This window comes from Acanthaster planci, linkage group LG12, assembly GCF_054643075.1.
Source record: "Acanthaster planci isolate LZ-2023a linkage group LG12, COTS_SCS, whole genome shotgun sequence".
Taxonomy (NCBI): Eukaryota; Metazoa; Echinodermata; class Asteroidea; order Valvatida; family Acanthasteridae; genus Acanthaster; species Acanthaster planci.
In genome coordinates, this window is record NC_141788.1 from 11642698 (window position 1) to 11656355 (window position 13658).

General features: G+C 36.1%; 1 protein-coding gene across 1 annotated transcript in view; it reads left to right on the plus strand.

The window, feature by feature from the left end:
• The window catches only part of LOC110980179 (dynein axonemal heavy chain 2-like), a 281550-nt gene that overhangs the window by 233330 nt on the left and 34562 nt on the right, over window positions 1-13658 (plus strand). The window contains 6 exon segments of the mRNA XM_022236585.2: window positions 648-733; window positions 7715-7815; window positions 9439-9553; window positions 10110-10200; window positions 11049-11174; window positions 12410-12601. Of these exon segments, the coding sequence (XP_022092277.2) occupies window positions 648-733; window positions 7715-7815; window positions 9439-9553; window positions 10110-10200; window positions 11049-11174; window positions 12410-12601 (711 nt within the window).

Here is a 13658-nt window from a genome sequence, read left to right on the forward strand (position 1 = left end):
AATGGCATGGTTCAAACTTTACTTCACTCAATGTTCAAGTTTGGGCTGGGCATTGATGCAGGGCATGCATGGACTACTGGGAAGTGGGCAGGAATTTTTTTCCGAAAGCCGACTCCAAGAATTTCAGCCTAGCTTGGCCACGAAGGCCACCTGCCAAACCGCAAATTCTTGGTTAGTGGCCCTGCGTGCTCTGCACGCTTTGAATTACACAGTGAAAAGGCTCATTGTTCGGTGGCATGTGGCTCTACTCACGCTTCCACATTCCCGTTGCCTCTTTTCAAAGTGGGGACTATTGTGAAGCTGGGGATTAGGATGCATATTCGGTCTTTTCATTTCTGGGCTACACACAAAGGCCAATCATCATATATACAAGAGCCAGGGTCTGCCTTCTTTCACCGTGTTCACTCGAGTGTGGGCCGAGAATAATAGCTGAAAAGCGGGCTGAGGATCTCAATTTTTACAACGGCTCTTACTATCTCCCTGCGCGAAGGGGTTAAACAGAAAAATGCTTCCGTTTTGGGGTTATATTCACATATTATTCCACTTTGGTAACTCCAGATATAAAAGTCAAGCAACTTATTGTTAATAATCACAAATTTTGTCACTTATCATGGATTTGTCTGAATTTGTATGTTGGATTTTTATAGGTTCTAGATCGGGAGGAACAAATGGACAATCCCTGTTCTGGTTGGCTAGCTGATGCATCCTGGGACAATATTACAGAACTTGACAAGTAAGTTATGCCTTACGGATTGCTGTCAATAAAGATGTTGTTGCACAAAGGAAGTTTATTTTGTGTTGTAAATTTCTCTTTAAGTTTTAAACGGTCAGTCTGTCATTTTTGCATTTTGTTCGTTTGAGGCAACAAAAGTGCTCAGAATCTGAAAACGTGTGCTTTACAACTATTCTTTTGAAATTTGAGCTCGTTGAATGCTGTATATTTTGAGAAAAGCAATATTCCAGGATCTTAATTTCAATCAAAAGTGAGAAAGTTCTAGATTGTCCTCGAATTCAGTGACCCAGACACGTTCTTTTTCAAGTGCAGTAATGCAATTTAGTGCACTGAACCAATGAACTTATGGCAATTTCCCTTGTGTGTGCATCATGTTGACGCTCGTGTGCACTGTACCAAATTAAAAAAGAACTACTAACCACAATTTGCAAATGCATCTTTACACACAACATTGGAAACAGCCTTCTTCCTTTGCTTTTTTAGATTGGCAATTTGTCTTAAAGAATTATACTTCAGGGAACAGTCCCTGTGTTTAAACCTGGCATGCTTTTTAACAATAATTTCCTCAGTTAATTTATGAACAGCTGCAAATGTGTGACTGTATCTTTTAACATTTGTTCCAGTTGACATTGGGATTTATTAGTACATGTACACAAATTATAAGAAAAAGTGTTGACAATTCTTTCGTTCACCAGTTTCTACAGATGCACAGTTACTTAAGGAGGAAGGAATACATTGGTTATTACATTGGAAATATGAATAAAAGGAAAATATTATTTATATCGCATTTATAGTGCTCACTAATGGTGTGTTTGAGTAGTTAACGATATTAATATAGGTTAGCCTTGAGCCATTTGGTTAGTTCTGATACCATACTTAGGTTTCACGTTTGATAGCCACTAGAGAAACCCAGCTTACAGAACAGACTCTGTCGCAGAGCTACATCACACAAACTGTATGTGTGGTTTACTCAGCCTTTCCACAGATTCAGCAGGAAATAGAATTTTCAAATGTTTACCAAAATTGACTACCATTGTGTGGGTGAGCAAAATTTTGCAGAAAGATCATTAGTGTCTTTATTATTAATGTCATTACAATTATTATTATCAATTTTTGTGGAAGTATACATTTAAATTACACCCATTACAAAACAAACACCACAAAAACGTAAGAGTTAACAAAACCCAACAAAGCACAGAAAGTCTTAGATTAAGAAGGGCAAACAAAATGGAAAGGGAAAAGGCAAAAAGAAACACCCATATATTTTAATCAATCATATCAATTAAGTACTCGACCGCTCTTTCTGAAATGGTATGTCTTTGGTTGAATCTTGGAATAATCAAGCTTTGGAGGTTCCTACCATGGATGACCATTCATGATGGAGGAAATTGCAATTATCTAATAGACTCGCAGTAGAATAAAGACTGTGGCATCATCACCTTTGGACAACAAGTTTAAGACAGTAGTTACAGAGTTGTACCGTACAACTTCTTCCAAGAATGATTATGAAAGGAACTGAGGCAGGGGGGGGTTTCATGAATTCCTCGAGCAGAAGTCAGTTGAATGCCCCCACCCAGGCTTTGAACCAGACACATTCTTTGTACAAGCCATAGTTGATTTGCTTCAGTGCCCCTTTGAAAAAAGTGGGCACCCCTAGGTCCCCCCCCAGAAATTTCAGTAGTTTTAAAGAGTGAAATATTTGCATTTTAAGGATTCCATGATGATATTTGTTCTGTGTTTTAAAAGCCGCGAGAGACTTTTTAACAAGGCTGATCAAATTTTGTCAACCATTGGTTGGTAGCAACTATGACTGATGGGGCAACAGAAAGGTCTATGTATCTTAGACAGTGCCTTTTACCTATGTGACATTGGCATTTTGGACATTCGATTAGCCCATCTGTGATGGCTGCCTTATATTGCTGTACCTGAATCAATCCAGACAAGCTACTCAAATGTACCCACTTATAGTGGCTTTGGAACTGATAGTAGAAAAATGCAACATCAGAAAAATTTGGATTTACGGTTACCAAGTTCAATGAAACATTGATGATGCATCCCTGTATAAACTGTATGTCATTTAATACATAATAATACATTAAAATAGCAGTGTACGAGTAACAACTGCCAAGTCAGTAACTTATGTGCTTATTAATTATTAACAAAAAACAAATGCAAATGAAATAATTTGAGGTAACCATTCCAAATGTTTATAGGCATATGGAGATAGTGTCATGATGGTTTTAATTCCATAAATTAAAAAGTCTGGCTCATCCCATAAATTAACCAGGAGGAATTTACCTGATATGGACTTGGGCCAGTTCTCACCAAAGTCCACTTAAGCTAAATGCCCAGTGGATGGCACACCCGCTTGCCCCACTGAGGACAGAATGATTAACAGTATCAGAGTCTTCTAAAAGGTTTTATCCTTATTGGAAATATTTTAGTTACATCATGGCTCTGTTGAAATATATTGTAACGGTAAATGATGGTGATTTTGTAGAGTTTCTAAGTGTTCTGTCAAGCACAAATAAGACATTCCATTTCTGTATTGGCATTCTGCTTTATATTACCTTCTTAAAGCACATTGAGTTCTTATTTATGTACAAATGTTAAGTTAATCCATACTGTAAACCTGCAAACACCTGAAAGTCACATTCCCACTCTGCCAACTTTTATTTTTCTGATTTCTTCCTTCAAATACAACAAATCACTTTGTCACAATAACTCATTGCTTTGTCAGCTTGATCAAGGGCATTAACACAAACTGATTTTATTTCTGCTCTCAACCCCTCTTTTCATGCATCTCTTGCTACGCTAATCTGCAGCAAGTAAGTATGTCATCCTTATAAGCAGTTTTGTATGGTTTGCCTTTTTTATGTTTGGTATTGTTTGCCGTTTGTGTTTCATCAAGTTTACAATTTCCTAGTTTATGGTTTGCATTTAATTCAGATACATTGTATCACCTGTAGGCAGTATTTGTTTCACATAACAATTGATATACAATATAAAACAGCCTGCATTTTTGTTCTGCGTACACAGGTGTTCTCGGTGAGCAATCAAATGCTGACTTGTATTGTTAAAGTAGCTTTTCTTAGAGATCCTCGGAGTGTTCTGCTTGTCATGAGCTTCACCTCAGGAAAACGCATTGCTTCATGGATCAGCTCAAGTGGCTACATGTACATGTACATGTAGTTGTAATATGTCAGTGTTTGCATGATTTGTTTGATTTCTCAAAAGAAATTTATGTGTTAGTAAATGACCTTAAATTTTTAAAAATTAACAGTGAGAACTTACTATTTTCTTAACATTTCACACTGGAGGCTGTGCAAATATGATCATGCTCTCTACATAGAGTGGTTAAAAAACACAGCCCAAAACTAACATTTATTTTCCCCAAACTAATCCTGAAAAAAATTGGTGATTTTTTTAAATTGAAGCTTGGATGTTATCTTATCAAAACAGAATTTTCATTTAAATCTGATGATGCAGTGCAGGGATAATCTTTTTTAGATAAGTGCATTTTTGTTCTGTCCAATATGATTTACCACAGCAATAACAATGCTACGTGTATGTTTGCGCCTTTTAACACCCTTTAAAATATACATGATCAGTGGAAAGACCTGCAGATGTGGATGCTGAATAATTGAACACTGTTTTGTCATTTAAAAACATCTATTTTCCATCGACAGAGGAGCAGGGTCCTGAAATCGACCAAAGTGGTTAATGTTTCAGAAGTAAACAAGATCAGCACCTTGTTACATACTAACGGGGAAAACTGCACGGGTTGTCTGCATTCATTGAAACAAACTCATTAAACTCTGAAACTTCACAATTAACTAATTATTTCCCTTTGAAATAAGCATCAGCTGTATCAAGTTTAGGGGTGGAAAAAAGTTTTAAAGAAGTAAGGATCAAATACGTTGGGTGATAATTTAGGGATTTCAAAAATAAACTGTATAACTCCTATTGGACAGAAAAACTGAGTTGTGTCACATAATTGAAAGATTTGATTGACGTTTTAAGTTTTGATGATAATGTTCCTACACAACAATTTCTGACAATTATACAATACGGAGGATTCACAATAGTGCGCCTCCAAGAGTTTGCAATGCATTGGCCAATCACAGCGCACACAAAATCTGTCGACCCTTTCCAAACACGCACTGGGTCTACAGACTTGCGGCATTATTATTAGCCAACGTGTCACAAATGTTTGGTGGCGCACTATTGTGAAATGCCTGTATTATTGTTGGAGACAATAAATTTTTAGGGGGTCACTTTGTATATTTAAAGGGACATTTGGTAGACTGTTTCCCAAATATCAGACAGTGGACATGTACACATTCTTAAACCACCTTTTGTTGTGTACACACAAGAAAGTCGTGTAAGTCTGTGGTGAGAGAGTGGGCGTTGAACTCAAATTTGTACACTGTACATAGATTGCATTTCAGGAAAAATTGCTTGATGGTGGAGCCTTGGAATGTCTCAATAAGATTGCTGTGAACAGTATTTTTCAAATATTCAACAAATGACTTTAAAGAGTCCATATTTTTTGCATTTGGCTTTAAAAAGTTGGCAAATATTTACCTGCACATCTTGCCTTTCTGTAAGTCAGAGTTCAGCCCAGATAGCACTGTTGACAATTGGTTTTAGTGTTGTTCACTATTTTTGCTTTTCCCCTTTTTCCCATTTTCCTAATACCTGAAGTTATGGAACACCATTTATCTTTACTGTACAAGATATACAAGACTGGCCAATCTTAGGATTCAAATTCACACCAGCTCTCATTCTGTTCACTTGTTTCATGTTTTGAAATCACTGCTTTGAGAAAATCAGCTCAGACTCGTACATGTACATGTATAACAGCTACATGAACCACATACAAAAATTGGTACCTATGACCAGATGTGGTATTTAAAATGAAATATGTTTGGCAGGTGATATTTGGCTAACTGTCCTTAAAGACAGAAAAAAATTTTGTTTTCTCAAAACCTACAGTATTCTCATTGGAAATATGTCACAGATTAACCAAGACTGTTACTAACATTCTTTCAAAGATATTAATGAATAAAGTCCCATTTTATAATTTTTTTTCATTTACCAATGGTCCCTAACCTTTCCTTTAAATCTAAAAGTAATTTTTGCTTAGATATTCCATAAACAACTCTCTTTGTGAGAGGAAAGTAGTTGAAGTAAAAAAATATGGATTTTTTACCGTGATGACGGATCATGTGTTTTAGCCATTTTCGATCAACTTTTCAGAAAACAAAGAAGAAAGAAAAAGAAGTTTTTTTCCCTATTGTGTCCATTCAACTGTAGCACTAGATTTACCGCAAGTTAGAATAAGACAGAAAGGTTTCAGAACGTTTTATATTTGTTGCCCTTAGGATGGTTGTTGAAATTGTTAAGATCTGATTTGAGAGGAAATAATAGTATGTTTTACCAAAGTACTTTACTCACTGCATATGTCTTGTACATTTATAGTAAATCAGGCTGTAAATTCAAGTCAGAATTCAATTCCCCAGACAGTGTTTGCCTGTTGGCCAAGCTACATCAAACACAACGTGGTCGTTCTGGCGATGACATCATCCACTCAGCCTGGGAGCATGAATGGCCAAAAAGGGGTTTTTGTTGGTGGGGAAATTCAGAATCTTTTTATTAGTTTAGGGGTCACAATTAATGGGGTAAACATAAAATTTATGATCTTTTGAAATCATTATGTATTTATTGTTATTTTGAAATACTTTACGTGACTTAAATGCTTTTAATTTTTGGTACCCTTTAATGTAAGTAGTCTGGTTAGTGGTCCATGCTTGAACTGTGGCTTGACAGCTAGATGCCAGTGGAAGCTAAATGAAAGGATCACATTCAGGTGGCCAGGAACAATGCAGGAGAGTCCTGTTGATGATTACATATTTGGGCAGCACCTCTGCAACCTAATGCATTTACAAAAGCAAAGGAAACATCTCTATAATCAACAATAAAAGCATGTCACCATGGCCCACATATCTTGTTTATCTACATATATTTGATTCACCATGGTAACGATGCAGGATTCACAGCAGGAACATTGTAAAAGTGCAGTGCAGACTGCAAGCTGATTTGATTAACGTGAACTGAGAAGGCTTCTTGGCCTTTTATAACTGAAGATGGACTTCATTGCGTAACATTTGTTCCCATTAGAGTATGCGAAGCTACTACAATATCACAGTGTGATATACACAAGGATGAGGGAAATATGCATATGCATTTTTATTGGCTGGTCATGTTATCAATCTTGGCCATATATGAAAATATAGTATTCAAGACAAGGGAAAGATAAGAATGAATGTAAGATTAATACCTGTACATGAGTAACACTCATGATACCGGTAGCTTATTTGTGATTAACTAATACGGCATCTCTTCAATTGCATTCGACTATTACATTTCTTTGGACTTTGCTTTCCTAACCCCCATCATCCATGTAGAGAAATTGCCTGTCATGTTTGTCCATTCCTCCATTTGGCTGTCAAACTGTCCATGTGTCTGCCCATACTTTCATCTGTACATGGATCTGGTTTTGTTTTGAGAGACTGACTGATACTGATGAATTTTTGTTCTTATATATGTACAAATGTTGTAAATTTAAAGTTGAAGGTCACGTGAATGATGGTGGAAAGTAGAATGGTAGTGGCCAGGTGACACCTCCAGGTATTCACAATGACATGTCAATTGTGTCAGTAGAGGAGGGATTGTTGGATGCTCAGAGGTATAATTCCTGGGAGAAATATGTTGAAAAAGATTTCTTGGCTGTTATATGTGACACATACGATGTTTGTGTAGAACTTGGTGTGACATTTACCACACAGAATTTTGAGCTCAATCTTAATTGACACATGACCTTCCCAACCAGAAGGATCCTATAGAGGAATCTGTGACCTTTTAAATAATCGAATTACCTGTGTTTAAAATATTTATGGTGGAATTTTTTTTTCATAGATTGGCAAATTTTCATGGGCTAGTTCAGTCCTTTGAGCAGTATCCACGTGACTGGCATGTTTGGTATACAAGTTCAGAACCAGAAACAGCACCGTTGCCAGGTAAATTCATTTTTTGTTTATTTTACTTGATTTATTTGACAAAACTAAACAAAAACAGAATTCAAATTGTTATTGGATTTTTGGTGATTAACAAAGTTTGACAGAAAAAGAAATTGCAAGTCTAATGCTCTGTCCATTGATTAATGCTTAATTAGTTGAAGTTGGTGGAAACATGTTGAAATATAAATTTTAAGGTTTCTACACTTGTAAATGACAGTCCAGTGTTTGTTAACACTTAAACATGGAATGAGCTTGCACTGTTTACTGTATTGCTGGATAATAGAGATATGTTGTTTAGCTTTCAGTTTTACCAGTGGTACTATGCAGGATTTCTTAAAGAGTATTTTATAAAAAGGTTTCTGTATAAGAAAACACCCTTAGTGTTAAAGTTAGGGCACTGATTAAATCCTGGTTTCAATATTGATTTAAAGAGACTCGATCAGCATTGCCAAACAGTCCCCAATGATTAACAATCATATGAAGATGCTTTGTCATGACTATTGCAAATATTCATGCAGTTTGCAAAGTTAGATTGTGATTAACTGTCTGCGTTGAGTTGTCAGTATATAGGCCCATATAAACATGCAGAGTACCACAAATTTCACTTATTTTCTTCATATAACTGAGAAATTCAACACCAGCTGTCAATAAACTAGCTGACCAAAAATGAACTACATTGAGTTTAAACACTATAATTCAAGAAATGATATAACCACCTAGCAAGGAATTTCAGAATTTTGAATGCCATTTTGTTTCAATTATTTCTGTGACTGCCTCTTAACATTTTTCTTGTTGACATGTACAGCAGTTATAAAGCAATATGGAAACTAGACTTCAATACCTTTATGGAGTATTAGGGTTTTTATTGAGTGTTGTATGGAGAAAAATTCTCAAAATTACACATAAGATAACATGGAGTGCAAATAACAATTGCAACTAAAACAGAAAAACTTTTGGGGTGTTCTATAAATGGACAAACCTCTTTAATTTTCAATTGTAGTTGATTTTCAGTTGAATAATGACATCAAATTAGACATATGACAGATAATAGGGGAATAAATATGTGCTTAACCAGTCCAAAACATGCGTTTCAGACTGGCTCTGGAGAATAGACACAACTAAAGCTTAAGCCACAGGCGAGGGCATTATCAGCCCATATTTATTCCCATTCATAAATACTATTTTAGTCAGAGAGTCAAAAGAAGCTAGTATACTGTAAATTTCCAAGGATTTTGCTCAAGAATTGTACTTCATTTTCCAGAACACTCCACGTCCGTTTTATGGTATATTCCTTGTACAAGTAGTCCAGCAGAATCTCCTAATATATGGACTTAGCCTGCATGTGGCGCATTGTGCGTCCCATGGCACACACAGACTCTTGACCAATTATGGAATGGATTAAACTGTCTTGTATCCAGGTGCCAGTGCATTTTTACCCAGCGGTCATTATCAAATGTTAATGCAACACTGCGTGTTTGTGATCAGGGAACTGTCTATGATATTGAAAGTTATGAATAACTTTCAATATCTCTTTTTTAACCAATGCAACAGCCCAGCTCCTTTGTCCAGTTCAGTTGAGAGCCTTTTGTAATTGCCACAGTTGGTCATTTGTTCTGTTTTCAGGTGAGTGGGATAGTGCCTGCAATGAATTGCAGCGGATGTTGATCATTCGATCATTGCGTCCAGATCGTGTTTCTTTCTGTGCCGGGTCATTTATTGTCAACAATCTTGGATCCAAGTAAGTAGAAACAAAATGTGCTAGTAGTTGACTTTCAGTTCAGCTCCTTGTTTGTTTTCATGTGTTTAGAGCTTTTGTTGAATTACTGCCTTTAAAAAGAGCTTTACATTTTCAATCTTGAGTTTAAAAGATCACATGTCCAATACTCAATAATGATTCTGTTGACATTTCAACCAATACACAATGTACTCTGAAGCTTACTCTGATTCATCTACACTAATTACATTTGTGCAACCACCGTGTTGTGTAGGGCAAGTGCGTTTAGTCATAGACTAATCTGATTAGACACTATAACTTTGGAGGCACTGCACTCACACCCATATTCTGCTTGACGCGTGCGTGCATTGTGCAAATCACAACACCTTTTTGGTCAAAGAAGCATGTAATGAGCCTCTCCACAAAAGTTATGCCACTGCAGTAATGGCGTTTAATTCTGGTAGTTGAATTACACTGTAGAACTTTTAAGGCATAGTACGTAGAATTAAATATCTGCTATTAACAGACAGAGCCCATAAATAAGTTTTACAAAAGAAATCTATTATTGATATTTGTAAAGGTTTGTGGAACCTCCTGTGCTTGATATGAAAGCTGTTTTGGATGACTCAAACACAAGAACACCTCTAATTTTTGTTCTCACAACTGGAGTGGTAAGTCCACTTGTCAAAATACTTCAAGTCAGTAACTAACCGTGTATTTTTGTGAATGGAGAAAAACCAGAATGCTCACATTTTCCTGATTACATGATGTTTAACCTCTTCCTGCTGGGTGGAATTTATATATGCGGGACGATTTTCAAGATTTTACGTTTTCAAAATTTTTCAAAAATTCCTAGCTTCATTTACCGGATACTTACACCCACACGAATGACTGTCTGGTGGCTACTCTACCCCCCCTCCCACTTCTGTCTTGGTCATTGTTATACTGGTATCTCAGGAATTCTTTTCAGACATCTAGGGGATGTATTAAGTAACTATAGGCTGGAGTGTGTATACGGATTGGACTTGTTGGGGGGGTACCCCTCTGTCCCATTTTGTGTTTATACTGTTTCAAAGCAGTGACGGATTACCTCTGCTGATGCCAGGTGAAAAATGATGGCAATTCCCAGCGGCTTGGTCTTTTGTTCTGTGTACAGCCTTTTGTTAAAAGGCCTAGCTCCTTTGTCCAATTTCGGGCACCCCTGGCTATGTGTACAAACCTGAGGTATCTGGTACCGGGAACCCCAGCACTGAGTGGTTAAGAGTTCAGTTGTCTTTTTTATGGTAAAGATTATGTGTACCATGCAAAATTTAAATTTTGAAACAATTATTTGCTACTTTGATGTTGCCCCCAAAATATGTCAGAAAACTATTTAGTGGTTTGAAAACACAGTTTTTATGTTTGCAATTGAAAATACGCATGCATGTATTAAGTAGGTATTTCAACTTTCATATCAGGATAGGTCAGTGGTATTTGACCAGTAACATTTTTCAACTTTGTTTTTCAATGCTTACTATAGGATCCTACAAGCATGCTCCTTCAGCTTGCAGAACAAAGTGACATGGCTCATCGATTCCATGCACTTTCACTTGGTCAGGGACAGGCACCAATCGCAACTCGTATGATAAAGGAAGGTGTCAGAGAGGTGATACATGAAATATATTTCATAAATTCATGCACAGACACAGTACAACTTGTTTGGAAGTACGAGGTTACTAAATCTATCATATTAGCTAATTGTACTGCCTTTTAGTATAAAATTAGGAGAATATAGTCTACATTATTAGAGACAATTAATTCCATACTTGTTAGTCATTTGGTTGCATTAACACAGATATTTTATTGTTTTACTAAAATTTGTTCAGTTTATTGCACTGCATTCATATGTACAATTCATAAATTTGATGTTAAAAAGCCCTGTATTAAAATTTGAACAGCAGACTGCTGTAAATTTGTATTTTTCAATCTTTGGTGTGCCTTGGACAGACATATTTGTGTTCCATTTGGAATGCAGCATTGCTCAATTTGATGAAAGATTGACTCAACTGCAGTGCCTGCAAGACTCACTGGTCGAGTTTGAGAACTAAAGTAAACAGAATTTTTTTGGACCACTAAGAAATACTTTTGGCCAAGAACAAAAAGACACACCTGAGAAGTTTCATCTTAATACTTGAAACTATCAGAAAATTGACAAGTGCAGCTATTTGCATGCTTTTGCTCTTGACTATCAATGTAAGAATTAGCATTATTTAATTTCAAAGGTACAAGTTTTACATCTGAATGCAAATTCTGATCGTTAATTTAATTTATGTTGTAAAAGGAATGGGCTGTAGAGCAAGAACTTCTTGAAATGTTTTATTTGGGGAATTAACAAGATTCTTTTAAAAGCAATTTCAGGACAGAGATCCAAGTGTCCAAAAAATCCTTACAGATTTAAGATTTATTTGCACCCTCAAGAAAGACTGCAATTTTTTCCATTCATGTAGACCTCATGGCATTTTTTTTAATAATGAAAGGAAGGATTTCTTAAAGTTCTATAACTTGCAATTTTAGAGGTGGAAAAAATACAATGTACTAAGACAATGTCACTGTGCCAACCTCATTATCACTGAGTAAATAATCACTTCCTCCTTTTTTATTTCCACTTAAATTTTAAAAGGGTCAAATAAATGAGAATATAGTCTTCACTTGTTTAATGCATATGATAAATCATATGCTGTGACATTAAGTAAAACCCAGACAAATGCTTGGTTAATGCCCTCCGTTATATACGTTAGTTAGTCTAATTTGTTAATATGTATATGGTGAATACATGTCGGAGTTTTGCATGTGACCTAATAATATGAAAGTAACTGTGGCAATATTGTTTATTCATTTAAGGGTAACTGGGTATTCCTTGCTAACTGCCACTTGTCATTGAGTTGGATGCCAGCATTGGCTAAACTTGTTGAGCAGCTTCAAGTGGAGGAGCCCCACCCAGACTTCAGATTATGGCTGAGCAGTAGTCCACATCCTGAGTTCCCTATTTCCATCCTTCAAGGTGGTATCAAAATGACAACAGAACCACCAAAGGTAACAATTGTATCTGCTCTAAAATGGTTATAAATATTACAACCTTTGACTAGTCCATAAATGATCAGATAAAGTACAATGAAATTGAAATGAAGATTTCACCAAGTTCACCTCATCAAGGTCTCAGCTGAGTCTACAATGCTCAAGCCTGAGCCTAGTCTGTGTCCAGATGTAAACAGTTTGTCATTACAAAAGACATAAGTATTGACAAAAATAAACAAAAACCAATAAAAAATGGTTGTATGTGTACACAAACAAAACTTTATTACAAGTGAATGTAGTAACAATGCCAAACAGCTTTACATGCACATAAACTTCAGGTGAATTGGAGACCAGTCAAATGTATGTACATTAATAATCAATCTACTGCATGCACACTGACATGCCAATTTATTTTTTTCAAATATTGGGGAATCCAAGCATTTCCTTGTGTGATTAAGAAATTTCCATGAAAGGAAAAATTATCTCTTAAAGATAATTTTTTGTCCAGTTTCAACTTAATCTGTGTGACAGGAATTTTTACTTTTTTTTTCAATAAATGCCAAGTACAAGAAGAACAGGAATGGGTGTCTTGCAAATCAGTCAACATTCTGATTGTCACATAAACAAATTATCATATTTATTTCTCTATTTTGGAAGCATCAGAGGGTCACTTATCAGTTCAGAAATTTCTTAATTTTGCAGAAAATGGAACAGTCAACATTCTGATTGTCATTGTGGTACATTTTTTGGTGCCACAGTGCCTGCCATTTTGTCTGCAGGAAGAGCTGTGACTTTGCCTACTACTGCACATGTGCCTAATATTCTATCAACCCCTGACAGTGAACTATGCATCAGCAGATACAACAAATAATTCAGATACACATGATTGATGACCCCCAGTTAGATGCACGGGTGTGGGAATTCAGCTTTTTTCCCCAGATGTTTATTGCCAATTTCAGCTTTTCTGTAAGCCTGCTCTGTAAACCTACTCTCTACCGGTTTTTGTCGGACATTTATAATTTTCAGCAGCAACTCAATCCTGCAGATGGTGTGGTTCTATTCAAATGTTGTACAG